This window comes from Drosophila sulfurigaster, chromosome 2R, assembly GCF_023558435.1.
Source record: "Drosophila sulfurigaster albostrigata strain 15112-1811.04 chromosome 2R, ASM2355843v2, whole genome shotgun sequence".
In the NCBI taxonomy this organism is placed as follows: domain Eukaryota; kingdom Metazoa; phylum Arthropoda; class Insecta; order Diptera; family Drosophilidae; genus Drosophila; species Drosophila sulfurigaster.
The window spans coordinates 19,415,387-19,436,606 of NC_084882.1; the positions used below are offsets into that span (position 1 = coordinate 19,415,387).

The 21,220-nt window shown below is 38.6% G+C and overlaps 6 protein-coding genes across 23 annotated transcripts in view; 1 reads left to right on the forward strand and 5 right to left on the reverse strand.

The window, feature by feature from the left end:
• Window positions 1-239: 239 nt before the first annotated feature.
• On the reverse strand, window positions 240-2,972 carry LOC133836611 (organic cation transporter-like protein). Its single transcript, XM_062267195.1, has 5 exons — window positions 2,687-2,972; window positions 2,174-2,619; window positions 1,683-2,100; window positions 1,117-1,623; window positions 240-1,051 (listed from the first exon to the last, which is right to left on the reverse strand). The coding sequence occupies exons 1-5, from the start codon at window positions 2,827-2,829 to the stop codon at window positions 925-927; spliced, it is 1,641 nt and encodes a 546-aa protein (XP_062123179.1). The 5' UTR covers window positions 2,830-2,972; the 3' UTR covers window positions 240-924.
• A 1,026-nt stretch (window positions 2,973-3,998) lies between these two features.
• LOC133836610 (organic cation transporter protein) lies at window positions 3,999-6,062 on the reverse strand. The gene is given in 7 exon segments (XM_062267193.1): window positions 3,999-4,191; window positions 4,250-4,756; window positions 4,829-5,019; window positions 5,021-5,241; window positions 5,297-5,555; window positions 5,639-5,804; window positions 5,862-6,062. Coding segments are annotated over 7 exon segments (1,656 nt in total). The 5' UTR covers window positions 6,005-6,062; the 3' UTR covers window positions 3,999-4,022.
• Window positions 6,063-6,878: 816 nt separating this feature from the next.
• Window positions 6,879-9,303, reverse strand: LOC133836612 (organic cation transporter protein). The gene is made up of 5 exons (XM_062267196.1): window positions 8,820-9,303; window positions 8,358-8,768; window positions 7,893-8,298; window positions 7,583-7,821; window positions 6,879-7,454 (listed from the first exon to the last, which is right to left on the reverse strand). The coding sequence occupies exons 2-5, from the start codon at window positions 8,698-8,700 to the stop codon at window positions 7,021-7,023; spliced, it is 1,422 nt and encodes a 473-aa protein (XP_062123180.1). The 5' UTR covers window positions 8,701-8,768; window positions 8,820-9,303; the 3' UTR covers window positions 6,879-7,020.
• A 1,851-nt stretch (window positions 9,304-11,154) lies between these two features.
• On the reverse strand, window positions 11,155-13,671 carry LOC133838056 (organic cation transporter-like protein). Its single transcript, XM_062269006.1, is given in 8 exon segments — window positions 11,155-11,561; window positions 11,617-11,921; window positions 11,924-12,125; window positions 12,185-12,602; window positions 12,661-12,919; window positions 12,973-13,159; window positions 13,222-13,378; window positions 13,448-13,671. Coding segments are annotated over 7 exon segments (1,623 nt in total). The 5' UTR covers window positions 13,365-13,378; window positions 13,448-13,671; the 3' UTR covers window positions 11,155-11,452.
• A 1,537-nt stretch (window positions 13,672-15,208) lies between these two features.
• On the forward strand, window positions 15,209-16,535 carry LOC133838528 (cuticle protein 7). Its single transcript, XM_062269654.1, has 3 exons — window positions 15,209-15,351; window positions 15,415-15,565; window positions 15,623-16,535. Exons 1-3 carry the CDS (start codon window positions 15,343-15,345, stop codon window positions 16,177-16,179), a joined length of 717 nt encoding a protein of 238 aa, XP_062125638.1. The 5' UTR covers window positions 15,209-15,342; the 3' UTR covers window positions 16,180-16,535.
• A 2,624-nt stretch (window positions 16,536-19,159) lies between these two features.
• LOC133838047 (dystrophin) overlaps window positions 19,160-21,220 on the reverse strand; it is a 169,987-nt gene continuing 167,926 nt past the window's right edge. For 8 of the 18 annotated variants that reach the window (XM_062268987.1, XM_062268986.1, XM_062268982.1 and 5 more), the window contains 2 exons: window positions 20,912-21,206; window positions 19,160-20,006 (listed from right to left, as the gene is read on the reverse strand). In XM_062268987.1, the coding sequence (XP_062124971.1) occupies window positions 19,855-20,006; window positions 20,912-21,206 (447 nt within the window). In that variant the 3' untranslated portion in view covers window positions 19,160-19,854. Of the gene's footprint in view, window positions 20,007-20,100; window positions 20,141-20,504; window positions 20,808-20,911; window positions 21,207-21,220 lie in introns of all 18 variants that reach the window. The other 10 variants (XM_062268985.1, XM_062268984.1, XM_062268977.1 and 7 more) reach the window with 3 other exon arrangements.

Sequence of the window (21,220 nt, forward strand, 5' to 3'; positions counted from 1 at the left end):
TTTTACGGTATAAGTTAATAGCAAACAAATGTACAACGTTTATTTTATTTTAGTTCACATTATTCTTTTAATTTGCATTTATTGATTTTGATTTTCAGCTTATTAATGGAAAAGCATATGCAAAGAAAGAAGTCCAAAAGAAGTTCTCTCTTTCTAAACTGTGACAGAATATCTAAAGGAAATCTCAAACAAGAACTGGTAGTATATGGAGCGCTCTATTTGGTTAACTTTTAAACAACTTCAACGAATGATTCCATTTAATTTTTGAGTGTTTTTTGAGTGAGCAGATGGCTTGACAGTTTTTTGCAAGCTTTGCTGAACACTTATTTCCAAGCTAAAATGGAATGGAATATTATGAATGCTACTTTTTCAAAAATATCAGTGAAATGATAATATAGCTTATATTGTCCACTTTGCAATTTTAATTCTACATTTTACTGCTTTCAATTGTTTATGTAAATGTAAATGATATTAAGATTTTATAAAGGTGGAATTAAAGTTTTAAAACGTTTATTTTATGTTAGTTGGCATGAAATAGATTTGTTAACAATTTCGTATTTAATAATGGATCTTGTGGGTTAAACAATTATCATAAGCCACTTAAATTATTCGGTTATCTTTATTTGTTTAATAGTTATGATTTTTTTCAAGAAAAACTCGAATCGACGCCACTGTGCAGCGGTGCCTAGTAATATATATTGAGATGTATGCGTTGAAGATTAAGTAGAATAATATATATGTATATATGCATATATATATATATATATATGTATGTTTAGCGGCTACATCATTATTACTATGCATACTTCACATGAGTAATATCTATCAGACCATTTGGTTACAGGAACTAACTTCACGTTAAGCTCATTATCAGGTTTATTTGTTTTCATTTCAGTGTCAGGTTCATCAGTTCGAAATTCCCGTTCAGGCATCAGACTTATTATCAGTATTATTGGTCAAGCTTTCGCGACGTTTGTGAAAACATGGAAAATACAGTGAACTCTCGTTCATGGCAAATCGCTCGCCATCAGCCAAGTTTTCAGGCAGTTTCCTGCAAAAAAAAAAATTATTATAATATTATTAAGGTTTAAGCAGTTAAAATAAAATGAATCTTACTTGTGCAAGGTTTCCGGTAAAGTTAGGCATAAACCAGCACCAAAGAACATTAGGCAACTGATGAAAATCGATGGCAAAGGCTTATAGAACCTGGCCAAATAGATCACATAGAAGGCCAGTGAGCTGGAGGCCAAGCCCACCACATGAATATTAGAGACAGCAGCGCCCCTCACACTGGTTGGTATTATTTCAGCGGCATATTGAATCTCAGCATCGTACGAAACAGTTGTGCCGTATCTCCCCAGGCCAATCATTATGGCCAATAGAACTGCATTCTCTTTGGGATCCAAGAAAGCAATCAAGAAACCCGTTACAGTGGTAATAATACCACCCACAAGCAGTGCACCACAGGCCATGCCCTTGCGACCGATAATATTCTGGAGCAAGAGGATCGTGCAACCCGCTGGCAGATAGTTGATCGAGGTGTAGGAGAACAGCTTAAAGGGAGAGGTGCCCAGACCCTCCATATTACGATTGATGACATCGTAGGAGAGCGTTATGATGACGCTGTAATGTTAAGAATGATATTTGTAAATCACTACATTTATAGCTCGAAACAAACTTACGATTTTACTAGCAGTGTGAGTGTGAATCTACGGAGTCTTGGTGTTCTGAACATTCCCAAGAATGTGTCCTGATGCTTTCTTAGTTTTTGCTCTTCGTTGGCCTTCTCACGATAGTGCTTGATGAACTCATCGAAGACAGAGTCCTCAACCTGGCGTCCATTGAATTTGGCCACCCATTTGAGACACTGAACAGCACGATCGTATCGCTGCTTTGTCAGCAGCCACTGAGCACTTTCGCAGATGAAGATCGGATATGCGAGAACTCCAAGTGCTGGAAGCGAGGCCAGCCAGAGATAATGTCGCCAGTTGCCAATCCAGATGGCAGCCCAAGGCGAGGTGACCAGGCCAAAGCAGTAGAAGACGGCGAGGATGATGTTGAGACCAAATGTGCGACGCTTAGGACTGAGGTACTCGAAAACTGTGGAGGGTATGCAACGAAACATTAATACATATCAAATTAGAGAGCAGTAAGTAAATAAGTAAGAACCTACCCAGAATGTACATCAGGTAGTACATGGTATCGGTGGACAGACCCGAAACGAATCTTGAGAAAGCAAACCAGGGCAGCGTGTGTATAAAGGATGTCATAAAATCACCAGAAGCACCGGCGAGTGCTGCCATTAGCATGGATGGCAAACGACCAATGCGATCGGCAAGATATCCAAAGGTAATTGTGCCCACCACGGAGCCCACAAAGAAGAACGATTGTCCAACAGCTGCTTGATGCGACTTATCACAAACCCATTGCAGTTCAGTCGTCAGGCTTTCGTAGCCACTTTCGCGCTCAAAGATCCAATTCTCGCAGGTTTCGCCATCGGCTGCAATGCCGGTGCCATTATCAACACTTTCGAGCAGCGTGCAGGATGGATGTGTAATGTTCGAATAAATGGAGCGCAACGAGTCAGCGCTGAGACCACTAAGATCACTGTGAGAGCACCTAAGTGGTGGAAGAGTGTTAGAATTTATTTTGGATCCACGTCTCTTTATAATAATTAAGTACTTACCAATGCTCTGGAGTAAATGTGATGAGCGTTTGCGAGAAATAATGCAATGAACTCAATATGTTCGTATAGCCGTACAATATGAGAATAACAAATTGGAAACGTCCGAAGTTCCCACATTTCTCCAGCACTCGATCAAAATCCATTATGATATTCTATTTATTTATAAATCTTCAGCTCGTAATTTTTACTTTACACTTTGATTCACTTTCGGGAGACTACTTTCAGACTACATGCTCCTATTTCAGCTCAGGTTGTAGCATCTACTTTAACTTGTAGTGTTTTGAGTTGCTGCGTTTGCAAGTCCGCGCCTTATATAGCATCTGGTGTCTAAGATTAAGGCGGCAAATTGAATTGGGGGTGCTATCTAGATTATATGACTTTCAGACTTGCACAAACAGCGCACAGAAAGCGTTTGTTTAGACAAAGACTCTCAGCTACTGTCCGACTGTTAATTGCCTACCTTACCGAGACTTTTTACAATAATTTGCCCATGTCATAATGAACTGCTGGTTGTAATGTTATCTTTGCCATACCTTTTAAGAGCGTGTCTAGCAATTGATAATCATTACACATGGCAACTGTAGATCTGACTACAAGTACGGGGTAAAGTATTTGACATCTTTAAAGGGGCTTTCCTGTGATGCGTATTTCTCTCAGTTTTGGCTTATCTGCCATTAAACTCGGCCGACCTACTAGCTTAGAGACCAAAGAGTTCTGACGACCATCTTTGTGTTTATGGGATTTAGTATTATTATTTTTATGATTTTTATTTTTCGGCAATCACAAAGTTAGCTAAGTCCAAGATTTATACTAGAGTGGCCGTTGTTGTAAGTCACGCCTGTCGTATCAACATTTCGTAGGAATTACCTGCGGCTTTATGTGGCGTCTGGCATCTTTATAGCCATAGCTTTTACGCACACTTTTTATACGCCTTAGTTTGCATATAGTATAGATTACAACTCTATTGACTTTGTGAAATTCGCACTCCAGTCTCGGTTCCTAATACAATCGCAAAAGATCCGGAACCATCGACGTGATTACCATAATTCTATAATCACTTTACTCAAATCCCACTTAACGACCATTTTAATAGTTCATTTCTGACGTTTCTCTTTGGCTTAGTTGGAATTATCTAATTGCTTTATTGCCTCTAAATTGGGGTAATTCAAACATAAAATGGCTATAAAACGCCAAAGTCATCTGATGCCAAATAGTATTAATCTATTAATCTAATGCCTCTCCTTAGGATAATTTGTATCCTCTAGAAAGTGCAACTATTATGAAATGCAATTGTAAATAAATGTAAAGTAAGTTTAATAAATTAAATTGTTTATTTTTAGGGATTTTCTTTTACAATTTTTGTAGGGGAATTTTCCATAGACACTATCGCTGCGACGTCTGGCATTTCCTCTATCGACTTCCTGCCACACTTGAAGCAGGGAAAGTAGTACCAGCACTCTCCCTTTCCAAATACCTCGCCGTCCGCCAGTGTTTGAGGTAGTTTTCTGTGAGGAAAAGATTATTTATTAGTAATATAAAAAAATATAAATAAACTTCACTCACTTGTGCAGTGTCTCTGGTAAGGTCAAACATAAGGCGGCACCTATAAACATTAGCAAACTAATGAAGATCGAAGGCAGCGGCTTATAGTAAGTGCCCAGGAAGATGATGTACGAACTGAAGAAGCCAAAGGCATAACCCACAACATGTATGTTGGACATGCCACGACCGCGCACACTGGTCGGTATAATCTCGGCGGCATATTGAGCCTCGGCATCGTAGGCGACAACGCCACCATAGCGACCCAAGCCCACCATGAAGGCTAGAATAACAGCATGTTCAGCCGGATTAAGACTGGCCACCAAGAAACCAGTTGCTGCTGTGATTATGGCACCCACAAAGAGCGAAGCACAGGCCATTCCCTTGCGACCGATGTAGTTCTGGAAGAGAATTATAGTGATGCCGGCGGGTAGATATGTAAATCCGGTGTAAGAGAAGAGCTTGAAGGGTGAGATGCCCATGCCCTCCATATTGCGACTGAGTATGTCAAAGGCCACCGTGATGATCATGCTAAATGAAAATATTGATATAAAAATTTAATTCAATTTACATTTTACATATTTGAAAACATTTTCAACTTACGACTTGATAAAGAGTATGATTGTAAATTTTCGCAGTCTTGGCGTTCTTAGCATGCCCATGAATGTATCCGATGTGGTTTTCTGTTCTTCGTTCAGCTTCTCGTGATAAAATTTAATGAATTGATCGAACACAGACTCGTCCACTTGCCGTCCATTGAATTTGGCAATGCGTCGCAGACAATGCGCAGCTTTTTTCGAATTGCCGCTTCGTCAGAAGCCACTCAGCGCTCTCGAAGAGCACGCAAGGATAGCAGAGCACTCCGAGGGCAGGCAGTGAAGCTACCCAGAGGTAATTCCGCCAAGTGCCAACCCAAAACGCCAACCACGGTGAGATCATAAGGCCAATGCAGTAGAACACAGCCATAACCATGTTCAGGCCCAAAGTGCGGCGTTTTGGACTGAGGTACTCGAAGACTGCAATGAACACAGTTTAGCATAAAGGCAGGCAATTACTAAAATCTGAACTCACCTAAGATGTACATCAATATGTATTGCGTATCGGTGGATAAGCCGGATATGAAGCGACCCATTGAGAAAAATGGCAGCGAGTTTACAAACGAGGTAATAAAGTCACCGAGAGCGCCAGTCAGAGTCGTCAGCATGCAGGCAGGCAGACGACCAATGCGATCCGCCAGATATCCAAAGAACAAGGTGCCCAGCACGGATCCAATGAAAAAGAACGATTGACCCACTGCCAATTTGTACGCATCGTCACAGACCCATTCCAGCTGTATACAATATTTACGGACGTTAGTGTTAGCAGGGAAAGTACGAAAACTGTAACATACTTCAAGGTGCTGCAATTAATTACCTCAGTTGTGATGCTTTCATAGCCACTTTCGCGTTCAAAGTTCCAGGATTGACATTTGATTTCCTGATCTTGCTGCAGAACGGGATCCCATTCTATGTAACTGCACCTGGCCGACGATGTGCCATTTGCGTAAGCGTAAGTCTCAGGTGTAGTTGAGGGATTGCACCTGGTAGACGCAAATGTAAATTAATTTGTATTTATTTAATTTAGCAAATCAAGTTACGTATGGGGCGGCGTGAAACTGATGATGGTCTGCGAAAAGTAATGCAGTGACGATAGCATATTCGTATAGCCATAAAGTCCCAGCAACACGAACTGATAGCGACCGAAGCTGCCACACTTCTCCAACACACTCTCGAAGTCCATGTCGAGCGCTTTTCCCAACGTGTCTACTTGACTCGTTAGCCGACGAGCGATTGACAAAAATCTGCAGTAGCCTCTCGCATTTATCACAGGGGGGGGCTAAAGCGATCATGAAAAATGTAAGTATAAGAGTATAAGAGTAACGACACATCCATTTTGAACTGAATGACAGTGGAGACATTTTTCGCTTATCATTTCATTCTTTTGTCTGTCTTTAGATAAGAATGTGACACGCGTTTAGGGGCCTAGTTAAACAAGATTTTCAGTTAAGGTGCGCTTACAATTTAAGGGCCCATAAATTTGGCTAAAAAAGCGAATATACAGAATACAGTATTTGCATATTTAAAATGTACAGGAAGCAGACATTGTTGACTTGGTTTAACTTTCGCTTTCAATTTGAAGGGCGTGACGTATTCTTAGGCGATTAAATGGAAAATGTTGTTTACAGGATATATTTGATATCGCGCATTGTTCTGAATGCTTTTTTGAAGAACACTTTCCCTTTATCTCCAGGCGGTCAGAATAACTTAATATATAAAGAGATAGACGAGGCGAGTAGTATGTGATCTTTAGGTGTTTGCTCATAAGATAATTATTGTGATTTAGGGATAATAACGTAATAGTATTAAGTATGTTATTTACATTTTCATCAGTGCTAGAAAATGTATATTTTTCTATTATGTATTTTATTACTTTTTGAAATGCACTTCCTTTAATGAATTGTCATTTTCATAATAAGAGTGTGAATTAGATATGTCATATATATGCATTTATCTGATATTCTGTGTTCGTCACCATTTGCGTAGAGAAATAGTAAACTTTCCATTTTGAATATGTGTATGACTAAATCAAAAAGAATAAAAAGTAATTTGAAGACTCTCAGCTTGCTCAACTAAAAGTGCTTTATTTGTACAATGATATTGTGCTGACTACACATTATGATATGAAGGAACTTTAAGTGAGAGCATAAAAGTATGCTAACATTTCAACTAGACTAAAACACTCCACAACGAGCTACGTTAAAAATAATTGGAGGAATCTATTGAGTTCGACTGAGACTTAGTTCTACCTGGAGTCAGCTTGGTCACCGACTGTGTGCGCTTCTCCAAGAAGCTAAAGGTGTACCAATGCTCGTTCTTGCCAAAGTTCTCGCCATCTTCCAGCGAAGCGGGCAATGTGCGATGCAGTGTCTCAGGCAGCAGGAGGCACAAGCAAGCGCCCAGCAGCGAAAGCAAACCCAGAATGATTTCCGGCAGAGGTGAGAATATTGTGCGTGTATAGAGAATGTAGGAGCTGAAGAAGGTGAAGGCATAGCCCATCACATGCACCGCGGCCACGCCCTGTCCACGCACACAAGTTGGTATTAGCTCAGTGGCATATTGGGCGCCCGAATTGTAAGCCACGGTGACACCAAAGCGACCAATCACCGAGAGCGTCACCAGTAAAGTTGTTGCTGAAATAAGATGGTAAACTATTAGTTACAGATATGAGATGGTAAATTGAAAAAGAGATTAAGATATTGCTAAAGGCAAAGACAAAACAATTGCCTCGCAATAAATCAAAAACCTGTTGCAAACTTACTTTGATTATTTTCGGAGATAGCAACAAAAAGCACGATACTAGTGACTGATATTAAAATGCCACTGATCAGCAGCGACATCGAAGCCATTGCCTTGCGACCAAGGCGATCTTGGAGAGCGATGAGCAGTAAACAGGCTGGCAATATTGCGGTGGCACTCAATGAAAACATCACAAATGGCGAAATGCCAAGGCCTTGCACATTACGGGATACAGCATCGTAACAGAGTGTAATGACCATGCTATGCGTGGGCGAAAAGACAAAAGATTAAGTAGCAGCTTTTATGAGACACTCATAGATTGTTTTGCTCACGATTTGAAGAACAAGATGAGCGTATTGCGGCGCAGACGAGGCGTCTTGAAGAGACCCAGCAGATTGGGTGCGCTCTTTGTGGTTCGTTGACTCTGCTTGCATTCCTCAATGAACTGATCGTATTCCCGCTCCTCAACCTGTCGGCCATTGATCTTGGCCACACGTTTTAGGCAGCGTGCAGCTCGTTCGTATTGTTGTTTCGACACCAGCCACTGCACGCTCTCGGGCACAATGAAATAGAAAAGCGGCACTAGTGACAGGGGCAGCGAGGTGACTAGCAAATAGCCACGCCAACTGCCCATGAGCACTGCAATCCAAGGTGCGCTAATCGAGCCAATGCAGTAGAAGATGCCAATGCAGATGCTTAGTCCAATAGTGCGCAACGAAGGACGCATATATTCCATAACTACAAGTAATAAAAGAAGTCAAGTATTCAATTAAAAAGCAGCAATTTGACATACTCACCCAGTATGTACATCATGAGAAAGTTGCTGTCAGTGGCAAAGCCAGAGATCAAGCGAAATGTGCAGAAGAGCATCAGGTTGGAACTGAAAATGGTCAACATGTTGCCCAACATGGCAATCAGATTGGCCACAATCATTATAGGCACTCGGCCCAGTATATCGGCCAGATAGCCCAGTGACAGCGTGCCCACAACGGAGCCCACAAAGAACATGGACTGGCCGAGAGTTAGCTGCCAGGCATTGTCACATATCCAGTTCATCTCGCTGGGAAAGCTCTTATAACCCATGTAGAGTTCATATGTTATGTTAGTTGTAGCTATTACATTTTCCAGAAGTACTTTCATTCATGCCCAGTGGCATACAACTCGATTTTTGCGGTGGTTCAAAGTCTGCAGGCAAGTCATCTGCACACCTATGCGTATAAGTGATATTAAGTATACGCACCAGAGATCAGAGTACTTACCAATACTTGGGCACAAAACTGATTATTGTTTGTGAATAGTAGTGCAAGGCTGATAGTAAGTTTATCAAACTGAAGAGCACCAGCATCAGCCACTGCATGCGACTGAAGTCGCCGCACTTCACCAGCATTTTGTCCACCTCCAACATTGTGTTCTTTTGCTCACGCACAAATTGCATTCATGTAAGACACATTCACTTGGACTGCTGTACATCAGTCAGTCAACACAAGAAGTTCTCTATTTGTCGTTGCACATTTTTCACTTGCATCTTATCTTGTTTCAGATCATTTGATTTGCTTTTGTTTTTGTTGTTTTTCTGCGCGTCGCGCTAAATTTACTTAATTGCTGAAGCCAATTAGCTCTTTGAATTTCCGGAACGTCTGATCTTGACTCTTGACGTTTATATAATTTAAGTTTGACAGTATTTACTTTTGTGTAAATATTGTGTGCAATTTGAAGAGAAGAAACGAAACATTTATTGCAGTTATTAAACCTTTTATGTCTTAGAGCTGCAAGTAAAAAATTACACTTGACGAATTTATAGTAATTGTAAAAAATAACAGATAAAATCTAAGCGTTCTTTAAATTTTAATAAGTTTTTTATTTATATTTGTACATATTTTAATTATAAATTGTTTTTAAAGAAAATAAAGTGCAAATTCGAGTTTTTAGAATTTCAAAAATTGCTTTCATCTCATTTTTGTCTCAAGCAAGAGAATATTTTTGATATTTTGCATTCAACGTTGTAATTATTGATTTAATGAATCTTTAACATTTCACTTACACACACTTTACACACACTATGAAAGATTTATTAAACGATTTGAGGCACATTTTCTTCATTTTTTTGGTTATCAGATACTACAATCATTAATAAGTTCAATGGACTAAAAAGATCCGACAAAATACAAATACACATATTATGTCATGATATAAGCTAAAATTTTAAATTACACTTTACAAATTGAAACAGTTTAAGTTTAAGTTCGAATCATCATCCAAATGATCGAATTAGGTTTTATGATTGGAAACAGCTTTTTTGCAAACGTTAAATTTAAAACAGCTGAGCTTGAGGTAGTCACAAAGCTATTCAATACTTTTTTCGTTATTCCGTTCCGTGAACCGTCTCAAACCGAAGTCAAGTTTAGAATGACGCCTCCCATTGCATTTCGAATTATCCGAAAAAACGAATCCACATCGCGATTATATACGAAGTGTGAGTGTGTTTGCGTTATTTCGAAAATGATAAATATAGATTTTGAGCTCTACGATGTGCCGCTGCTCAAAAGATTCTTCTCATGCGATGTGATGCGATTCGTTTACAGTTATTATAATGTGACGTCTCTATGCGTGCTACTGAGTGGGTGATGATATGGCATTATAATCTTATTTTATGCCCTTACGCCGGGTACGTCTCCATTAGAATGTTATTTATTATAATCAATTTGTATAGCCGCTCTTTTAATATCTAACATTTCGAATTCTTTGTTTTTTTTTTTATATTTTGCTTCATACTTCATTAATTTATATTTTATAGAATGTTCCATAGTCGGTGATTTTATATGAAATTTTCCTTGACCGATTCACATTTCGCATTGTTGGCAAGTTTAAGGTTATCGTCTGATTAGCCATATATGAATTGACTTATATACATACTTCTAGGCAAGCCAGTGACTTGTCAAATATATTAAGCTAAATAATAAAATGGAGCTCGAGGCTTATTATAAATAATCGTTTGTATATTTAAACAAGTGTTGTTGCAAACTAAAGATGTGCTTTGATGCGTAAAAACGTTGACTTAACCTGAATAAATTTGTTTTTTATTGTTTTTGCATCGATTCAAAGCGAATTTTGGATATAAGTTTCTTTAATTTCACTGTTAAAATGAATTTCTTTATATTAGCTGCTGATGTCGGAGGAAGAATAAAGTATCTCTATGAACAAATGTGTTAAGCTACGAAATCCGAAAAATAGGTCAATGTCAACAGCATTTTTCGGATCGCACAGCTCTGCTTAGTATATCAAAGCGCTCTGTTGGAAAATGTGCGAATTGAAGAAGGTGTGTCACTCGGTCACAGGAAAAAATGTTACCAGTCATGGAATACATAAAATAATTTTCCAAGAGGTGCCATATGTTTGCAATTGTGACTTACTTCATAATTAGGAAATCGAATTCACTGCACTTTACGTTTTACTTTTCAATGAGATAAATAACTAGGCGCTTCTGCCAATCAATCAAAAACACATGTGATATACTCATTTGAGTATGGTCTACTCAAATGAGTAATTTGTCTAAAAAAACATGAAATTCGGGATCATTTTATTTGATTTAGTCCATCTAAATCTATTAGGCAATACTTTTTATTGAAATTTATTTGAGAAATCATCTTCTCGACTTAGGCTACTAATGAATAACATGAATATTAAAACTAAACTAACAGGATTGAAAAGTGTTTGTCTCTACAAAATAAAAAAAATATGATTGGTTTTAAGAGATTCCATCAATCCTTCTATATAAATGAATCACATTTTTGATCGGGAAAAAAGAAAGAACTATTGGTTGAAATGAAAATACATACATGGTATATATTTTCTACTAAATATCGATAGTTCAACAAATCCTTTAATCTAAAAGCTATGCGGAAGCTTTAGCATTTTTATCTCTTTTATCGAGCGTTGAAAAGTAGAAACAAGGTTCGTCCTTGGCAAAGCATTCCGCCTCTGCAAGCGTTTCAGGCAATTTCCTGAAATTAACAAAATTGTAAACATAGAAGCTATTCAAATAAATAAATTACATACTTGTTCAACGTTTCCGGCAATGTAAGGCATAAACCAGCACCAAAGAACATCAAGAAACTTATGAAAATTGATGGCAAAGGCTTGTAGTACTTGGCCAAGTAGATCACATAGAAAACCAATGAATTTGATGCCAAGCCTACGACATGAATATTGGAGATCGCTCTGCCTCGAACACTGGTTGGAATTATCTCGGCAGCATATTGTATTTCCGCATCATAGGAAACACTGACACCATAGCGACCCAGGCCAATCATTATGGCCAATAGAACTGCATTCTCTTTAGGGTCTAAGAAGGCGATCAAAAAAAGCCAGTTACAGTGGTAATAATGCCGCCTATGAGAAGTGCACCACACGCCATGCCCTTGCGACCGATGACATTCTGGAGCAAGAGGATCGTGCAACCCGCTGGCAGATAGTTGATCGATGTGAAGGAAAACAGCTTAAAGGGCGACAAGCCTAGACCCTCCATATTGCGGTTGATGACATCGTAGGAGAGTGTTATGATGACACTATAAGATATTTAATAACCGTAAGCTGTGAATTAGTTTTTCATTAAAACTAATCTTACGATTTCAGCAGCAGCGTGAGCGTGAATCTGCGTAGTCGCGGTGTTCTGAACATTCCCATGAATGTGTCTTCATGAGTAGTTAGCTTTTGCTCCTCGTTGGCCTTATCGCGATAATGCTTGATGAACTCATCGAAGACAGAGTCTTCAACCTGGCGTCCATTGAATTTGGCCACCCATTTGAGACACTGAACAGCACGATCGTATCGCTGCCTTGTCAGCAGCCACAGAGCACTTTCGCAGATGAAGATTGGATAGGCGAGAACTCCAAGTGCTGGCAGCGAGGCTAGCCAGAGATAATGCCGCCAGTTGCCTATCCAAACAGCAGCCCAAGGTGACGTGACCAGGCCAAAGCAATAAAAGACGGCGAGGATGATGTTGAGACCAAATGTGCGATGTTTAGGACTGAGGTACTCGAAAACTGAATTTGCGAATGTGGAAACCACTCAAAGAAAAAGTTGAAATTACAGAAGTCTTACCCAAAATGTACATTAAATAGTACATGGTATCGGTGGAGAGTCCAGATATGAATCTTGACAGCGTGAACATTGGAAAGTTGTAAACAAATGAGGTCATAAAATCTCCCGATGCTCCCGCTAAAGTGGTCAGTAGTAATGCCGGCATTCGTCCAATGCGATCTGCAAGAAATCCAAATAAAATGGTGCCCACAACTGATCCAATGAAGAAGAATGATTGTCCCACTGTCGAATGATGTGACTTGTCACAGACCCATTTTAGCTGCAATGTTTGGGATTGATTAGCTTAGAAATTAGCTGAACATAAAGCTGCACCTCAGTTGTAATGCTTTCATAGTCATATTCTCGCTTGAAAATCCAATCTCTGCATTCTCCAGCCTTGGCTGCAACTCCTGTGCCATTGATCACACTCTCTAACAATGTGCAGGAAGCCGGAGTTATATTTGCGTATATCGAGCGCACTTCAGATACATTTAGATGCTGCAGATCATCGTGATTGCACCTGAAGAAGTATCGAATATTTATAGGAAATGGTTGAGTACATTTTCTCTTGATTTTACCAACCAATGTTCTGGAGTAAAAGTGATGAGCGTTTGCGAAAAGTAATGCAACGAGCCAAGTATATTTGTGTATCCGTAGAGCAGTAATATCACATATTGAAAACGTCCAAAACTTCCGCATTTCTCGAGCACATCTGTAAAGTCCATAGTCTCCACGCCAACTAAAATGGATGAACTAACTAATAGAGCTGCGCGAATCTTTCCATTTAAACGTTAAATAATTTCCGTACTAAGACAAGAGAAGCCATATTTTTCCGCCTGCAAACAGCTGATCGCTTTCGGTAACTGGGACCGCACTTCACTGGCGGCAGCTGCTTTCGATGGCCCGTATCTCAATGAAGTGATAATTCAGTCAATTGATAAATTGAACCATCGAACATCGCAGCGACAAACCGCATTTCAATTAAATTCTTTCAGAGTATTTGTGTGAGACAAAAGTATGTGTCAGATGTGAAAGTGTATATATAATTGAAATGTATCTGTAAGATAGAACAAAACAAATTTGTATAGACGTAGTAATATCTTTGAAAGATGGCGAAATAAATCTATAAAATAAAAGACAATTGTACTAAAATGTTTTCAAAAATAAAGAAAAGGGATTCAAAGTTAGTAAAAGAAATAATTGTTTTAATTATTTAACGTCGTTTCAGTTTGAACTCGCAATACTTTATTATGATTATCTAATTCATATTTAATCTCTAAGATCAATCTCAAAGATTGTTGGAGTAAACAATATAGAATAAACTGTGTGACAATGCTCTATTTAACTGAACAAATGACTTGTCGTATTCAAATTAGAATTTACTAAAAAAAGAACAAAATTTTGTGTTCTAAGACCAACTACTTATACTTCTTTCATATTCATATTAAATTATTCCCACATTAGAGTGTTAAACACTTTGCGATAAGTCGACAGTACCCAGAGTAAGGGCAATAAGCATTTGACAACAGTTGTTGTGATCAATTGCTTTGATCTTCAAGCTAGTAATGCGGGCAACCAGCACGATTTAAGCTTTCAGCGAGATTTGTCGCATAATAGCTGGGAATAGCTGTCAATAGCAATGTGCATTGCAATGGCCGATCAGTTCGACGTTTGCCTGTTGCAACAAATTGTTGTGAACATAAATTAAGCATTCGAAATGAACATGCAACTAATGACATTATTCGTTCTTGTTGCCGGATAGGATTGGAATTGTGGTTTGCTGATTGGGTCTGTGTCAGGGCACGAATATAATGTGTGGACCAATATAATACTCCGCATCGAGTTGGGCATGTTGACCTTTCGCTTTATTCGGTGGCTGCTAGCTGTAGTCAGGCATTTTGTTTGTTGTAATTTAATTGTCGACTGTCTGACCTTTTGCCGAGTTTGTCTGCACTATGTTGCTGCTGCGGCTGTGGCTGCTGCTGCTGCTGATTCTGTCGACTGCCATTTCATTTTGGCAAACGCTTTGCGGCAAAGTTAGGCCACTAATTACGACGCTTTTAGCCTGGCCAAAAGTCCTACTCGATAATAATTTAACATTAACATTTCAATTGTGTGTGAGTGTTTGTTGTGCTGCTAGCAGCGAAATAAATTTCCACATAATTGCCAAAAGTGAAAGGGCAAGCAAACGGGTCGGATCGATCTATCAAAAACCCTTTAAATGGTTTAGCGGAAGAATAACCTTTCTAAGCTTCACTTGAACCCAGACACACGATTCACTGCCAGGTGGCTGCCCAGTCGCAGTCGCAGTCGCAGTTGCAGTTTAAGTCGCAGTCGTAGACTAACTTGTTGTCTGACTGCCTGTCTGTCCCTCTTTCTGTCTGCTTCTCTGTTTTGTCTGCGCCATGTGGCATGATCAACTCGCAACTTGAATCGACTTCGTTTGGCTTGGCTTCGTCTCCCTCTTGATCTTCAATTAGTTTATTGTTTCGCTTGGTCTTTTGCGCCATGTGAAGCAGGCGACATTTGACGCCAGCTTTTAGTATAAATTGCCAGAACGCCATCTCAACGTTTGCAGTTGTTGTTTCTTCTTCTATCGCGTTTGTTTCGTCGTTGTGCTGCTGCTGCAATCCTGTACATTACATTTGGCCATATACCAATTGGCCCAAAAAGGATTGACGAGGACAATTCAAGCACAACTCCATGCTGAAGGTGTGTCTCTATAATTCACTACTCCAAAAAGGATTACTCTACTCCAGTGTTTGCTACTTACAGTTACTGTTGCTGAGCGCTTCGCTGGGCTTTGCCTACGCTGGCGTTATTGGACCCGGACCCTACTATGGAGGACCAGCTGGACCCTTGCATGGACCCTACGCGGCCTATGGGCCACATCATGGACCACTTCCCGCTCCCTACGTGGCTCCAGGTGAGTCTATCTCATTACCCAATTGATTACCTGTAATGAATTCCGTTTTCGTTACAGCTCCTGCTCCCAAGCCCGCTGCTCCAGAGCCATATGATGCCGATCCCAAGTACTCGTTTGGCTATGACATCCAGGATGGCTACACTGGCGATCTGAAGAGTCAACACGAGACCCGCCACGGCGATGTGGTCAAGGGCAGCTACTCGGTGGTCGATCCCGATGGCACCAAGCGTACCGTTGACTACACTGCTGATCCGCATCACGGCTTCAATGCCGTGGTGCGCAAGGAGCCGCTCGCCTACAAGCCAGCAGCACCTGCTCCACATGCCCTGGTGCCCGGACCGCCCCCTGCTCCGCCATTGCCGGCTGTGCCTAAGCCAGCTCTGCCCCTGCTCTCGTATCCTTACGCTCTGGGTCCTCTACATCGTGCTGCACCCGCTCCAGCTCCTGCTCCCGCTCCAGCACCTGCACCAGCTCCGGTTCCCGTTGCTCCCGCTCATCTGCCCACCGCTCACTTCCATGCCGCTTACCCCGCACTTGCCCACAGTCCCTACGCACACTATCCCGCTGCTCTGCCCGCTCCTGCTGCTGATCCTCATGCCTACTATCATCACTGAGACCGAGCGTAGTTTGGCGGTTAAAAGACGATCTTCAAACTGTTCTCTATCAGCTATTTGCCTTGATTCTCTTTCTCGCTTACTCTATCATTCTCTGTCTCTGTTCGACACGAAAATCTGTTCTGTAAATGGTCTAGTATCTCCATCTCCATTATTGTGTTCTTCATTGAATGTTTGTAATCCACACATAAGTATACACAATGTTCACATTACGCGGGCTTAATCCATAAGTTCTACTTAACCTTACTTTACATATATATCCATATATTTGATATGTATATGTATGCATGTGTTGTATTATTCTTCAAGTATAAGCTCAAATTTCGAACCTTAGGTTAATAAACTCGATAAACGAAAAGCAAATGGAGTTACTTACTTACTTAAGTGTGGGCAGGAATGGGTTTAAAATATATCTTAAAATGAGATTAAAATATATCTGTAAATCAGACCATACAACTTGAATCTTCTTGCCCTATTTTTTCTTCCAATCTTTAAACATCAATCTATATTCTTTATATTTCAGACCACACAACGTCAATCTTCTTGCCCCATTTTTTCAATCCTCCAATCTGAAAAATGAATTCTTGAGTGTAACGAAAACATCAAAAGGAGTTACTTACTTAGTTAAGTGTGGGAGTTAATGAATGGGTTAAAATGTATCCTTAAAGAGTGCGAGGAATATGATTAAAATACATCTTTAAACATCAATCTATATTATTCTTTATATTTCAGAATACACAACGTTAATCTTCTTAGCCCATTTTTTCTTTCAATCTGAATAAAACTTCTTGGTGTAACGCAATTAATGTGTTGTCTTTTATTTATTGTATCAACGTTTCGCAATCTTCATATATGTTCGTATTATATGATATACGAGTAATAATATTATAATTATGCCATTATGTATAAATATAATATGTATGTATGTGTGAGTGTTTTTTTTTTTTGTATATAAACGTTTAAGTACGATTTCTTGATATTACTCATTCTCTCATTTTTTGTGTGTTTGCTTTGCATGTTTGCACATGTATATGTATGCTTTACTATATGCATATGTATTCGTGTTGTATATGTATGTATGTATACTATATCTACGATTTGTAGCATAGATTGAAATGTGTAAGATCTCTTCGATTTCATCCCATCTTCTGCATGTTACAAATTAAATATAATATTTAATATTATTACTTTCCATTTTCATTTCATTTCATTTCATTTCATTTCGTTTCCAATTTCTCTTCAATATTCAGTTAGAATTGGTCTTGCCGCATTAAATAAGATGTACAATACACAATGTAATAATACGATTATAGTCCTTAGTTTTGTAGTAAACGGTATCAAAAGATAGGTACAATTGAATTCGCCTGTGCCCAGGCACAAGCTACCACTAAAATAACTTATGGAGCCCGGAGTGAAGCCCTTTGTCTACCTTCTTTCCTACATTCAAGTCGTAGGGAATCAAACAAAGCTTTAAAGATCAAAGATCAATTTATAGTGAAAGCTGCATCTATTTAACTAAGGGATCGATTAAGTAAGTTGTTGGGGTGAAGTGCTTTTTCTGTGCAGTTCTGTGCTGTTTCGATTCGATTTACAATTGGACACAATTTGGCTAAGTGAAACTTAGATTAGTTCAGTTTTCGGTAATATTTCCAATATGTAGTATATTACATATGATCGATTATTTACCCAAAATTAGTAGCTAATATAGCACGCAATATATAGTATTTAATTTCATATAATTTTCGTTGATTGTTTGGCTTTTAACATAAATGTATTGTGTATAATATTTATCATAGACAACCACTTGATACACTGAAGACTATTTTGGGATATGCTTGAATTGCTTCACTTCGCTTTTCATTTTTACTTTTACGTTAATTATTATTCACTCGTATTTTAAATTTTCATTAGTTTTACATCTATAAATATAAAATTATTACAAAGCTGGCAGCAGTTCTTTTCTGTTTAAATAAAAAAGTTTGTGGCTTGCGTGTTCTGTGGATAGCTGGATAGTGTGTTTAAGATTCTCAATTCTGGGTAACATGCATGCATTTAAATTCGTATTGAATATATTTAAATAGGTCTTTAAATAGATACGCATATATGTATATTTTATGTTAGCCTAACTTTAATTGTAGGTTGTTGCATTTTCGTTTTTTGTTTTGAAGATATGTTTACTAAGGATTTCATGTAATATATATATTTGGGATCTTTTGTCTAGTATCAGATTTAAGCATTTTGTTTCTCATTTTGGTTCATTTGTTTTTAACTTGAAACGGAGGGTTTTAAACGGTTTTGGTTGTAACCAATGATTATTGGTAGGACTTTCTTTTCGGCTAGAAAAATATGCATAGTGGGTAACCTTTCTACATTGATTGTGAGTTATGAGAAAATTTAATATGTACTTTCTTAGTCAGTTCTTGATATACTCGTATATGTTATGATTATGTACTAAAAGCTAACTAAATTATAATAAAATCAGAATGTGATTTCTGAAACGAAACGTTTTTAAGAAAGTTTAGATTTAAAATCTACATTAAAGACTATTAAGTATTTATTGTTGTGGATATTCAATGAGTTCTTTTTTTTTTAATTCTGTTTATCTGAATTTTATGATATAGTTTAGACATCTAAAAACGCACGATAAGTTTTGGTATTTAAAGCGAATCCAGTTGTATTTTTTCGAGTATCATATCGACACACTTGTGTACGATTAGGTATTTAATTTGACTAGTAGTAATAAATGGAATTGTATTGATTTATCTAGTAAACATTCAAGTTGCTTTCTGAATCTATGTTGGATTATTTTGATAGTTAAGAGCATAGAAAAGGTGGTCCATTTAGTGATCGTTTTTTGTCTCGATTATTTGATTTGATGATTATTTATTCGAAATAACTAATGATATGATGGTATCTACAATTAAAAATGAAAAACAAACAGCTGAAAGCGAAATAGTAAAATAAAAATGCCAAATAAACGTGTTCAATAATAACTAATTTCTTTTAATAAAAAACATTGCAGCACACTTTTAGTTAGCACAATTTAAATTATAATACAAAATACACATTAATCGAAAATCAATAAATTAAAAACTGTTCAATGGATAAAATCATAAATCGAATAGCATTTAAATGCCAATTGAATTTTTGGTTTTTAATACAACAAGAAATAAGCATGATGGCTTTTTCTTTCATTACATCTATTGTGGTTTATGTTTCTTTTTTGACAAAAAAGTGCATTCTTTTTTAACAGTTTTGCTTGTGCTTGCAATTGATTATGCATAATTACGATGTTTATGTTATATGTATATATGTAAATATCTTAACTAAAATTTATATTTCTGCATTATTTTCAGCTTTTAATATGTATCATTTACTTATTATTGATATCGTTTCGTAACTAATAAAAAACGTTGCTCAGCTTCCATTCTTATCATTTTGTTGCTGGTAATAATCATATGTATAAATATATGTACCACGATATTTGTATATATGTATAAGTTGTGTGTTTAGGTATATTAGTTGTATATATGCATACTGTTTAGAATTTGCTTGCACGCCAGCCAGTACAGTGAAGTATCCTTAAGTCGGCCCCTTCAACTTTAATATTATTTTCATTTTAGTATTGCCTTGCATTTATCTTTTTTTCATCTTTCTTTTTTTAAGTATCGAAACTTATTTCTTTAGTTCCACACAGGTTTTCTCTGTATTTGTGGTCGTCGTCGTCGTTGTATTTGTTGTCGTGCTGCTGCTGCTCTCATCCAAGTCATCGTTGTTACTCTCGATTTCCTGTTCCGTAATGACAGTCACCAAATGATCAGCGGCGTCTGGATGGGATAAACAAAGCATACATTTAATTAGACATTTATTTATTTAATTGCGATTTATTGATGTTCTTGGTATATTAATTATTTGTATTACCGCTTTGCCAAACACTCCAAATAAACGCTCTAGTTATGATCTGCAGTCAGTTTGTGGGGACAAGGGAAATTAAGCAAGAGAAATTTCACATTAGTTTGTTTAAATTGTATCGAAAAGAGTTGTGGCCATCAAACACGAACAACAACGAAAGCAAAAGCAATACGACTACTACAAAAAATATTGAATACAATCAAATTAAATTCAGCACCGAAAAGTATGCAACAAAAAATGTGAACAAAACAAGGTAAGGAGCGTGCTCCGCAAAATCAAGAACAAGAGTAACGAAACGGAAGATTGAAAACGAACTGAGGAAAAGTGTGCTGCTGTTGCTCAACGAAGTGAGCAAAACTACCCAAAAATGCAATTGGAAAATCTGGTAAAAGTCACTCAAGCAATTTCCGCACCGTTGTTCAAATGCTGCTGCAGTAAACTGGAATGCGGTGGCGGTGGCGGACGTCCGTCATCAACCAAATAGCCGGACGTTTGCATCCCATTATTCGGCAAGTCGATGCCACCGTTGCTTGACAGCATGCCACGCTGTGCATGTTGTTGCTGTTGTTGTTGTTGCTGCTGCTGCTGTTGTTGCTGCTGTTGATGCAGTGCGTTCAAGGCGCCACTCAACTGATGCTGATTATGCTTGGCAGCGAGACTTGCCAACTGTGGATGCTGTTGCAGTTCGTTGCTCAGACCTGGCAGCATAATACCCTCTATTCGAAGGAGTAGGGTATATGGGACATGCAAAGCCATGTTAGTCTCAACACATTTCGCGAATGAAGATTAAAGCTTGCTAAAGTTCTTAACTAAAACTTACTTGAATTGTGCTCATAATGTCCGTTCTGCTGATTCATTTTGGCTGGAGAATCGGTGTTCAACTGTGAGGCGGTCACCGAGCGAGTTTGCAGCGTGTTTGGTTTCGAGTTCAGTGCAGAGCCGGCGGCGCTGTTCAATGCGCTGCTGTTGGCGCTGCCTCCATTGGGTTCGTCCAGGAGCTGACGCAGACGCTGCAGTTGCGCCTCCAGCTGTCGATTGTGATCCTCGAGGATCTGCATGCGCGCCTCCAGGCGACCCTTGTGCTGGCGCAAAAGCTTCGCCTCGGCCATCATGTCCTTAGGAGGAGAAC

Excerpts from the sequence above, each read along its gene's own strand:
- LOC133836611 (XM_062267195.1), bottom strand. The coding sequence starts at position 2,829 with ATGGATTTTGATCGAGTGCTGGAGAAATGTGGGAACTTCGGACGTTTC. Across the intron at positions 1,624-1,682 it reads CTCACACTGCTAGTAAAATC|CGTCATCATAACGCTCTCCT; the intron begins GTAAGTTTGTTT and ends TTAACATTACAG. Across the intron at positions 1,052-1,116 it reads TTACCGGAAACCTTGCACAA|GAAACTGCCTGAAAACTTGG; the intron begins GTAAGATTCATT and ends TTTTTTTTGCAG.
- LOC133838528 (XM_062269654.1), top strand. Across the intron at positions 15,566-15,622 it reads CGCTCCCTACGTGGCTCCAG|CTCCTGCTCCCAAGCCCGCT; the intron begins GTGAGTCTATCT and ends TTTTCGTTACAG.
- LOC133836612 (XM_062267196.1), bottom strand. The coding sequence starts at position 8,700 with ATGAAAGTACTTCTGGAAAATGTAATAGCTACAACTAACATAACATAT. Across the intron at positions 8,299-8,357 it reads TCTCATGATGTACATACTGG|TTATGGAATATATGCGTCCT; the intron begins GTGAGTATGTCA and ends TATTACTTGTAG. Across the intron at positions 7,822-7,892 it reads CTCATCTTGTTCTTCAAATC|CATGGTCATTACACTCTGTT; the intron begins GTGAGCAAAACA and ends GCCCACGCATAG.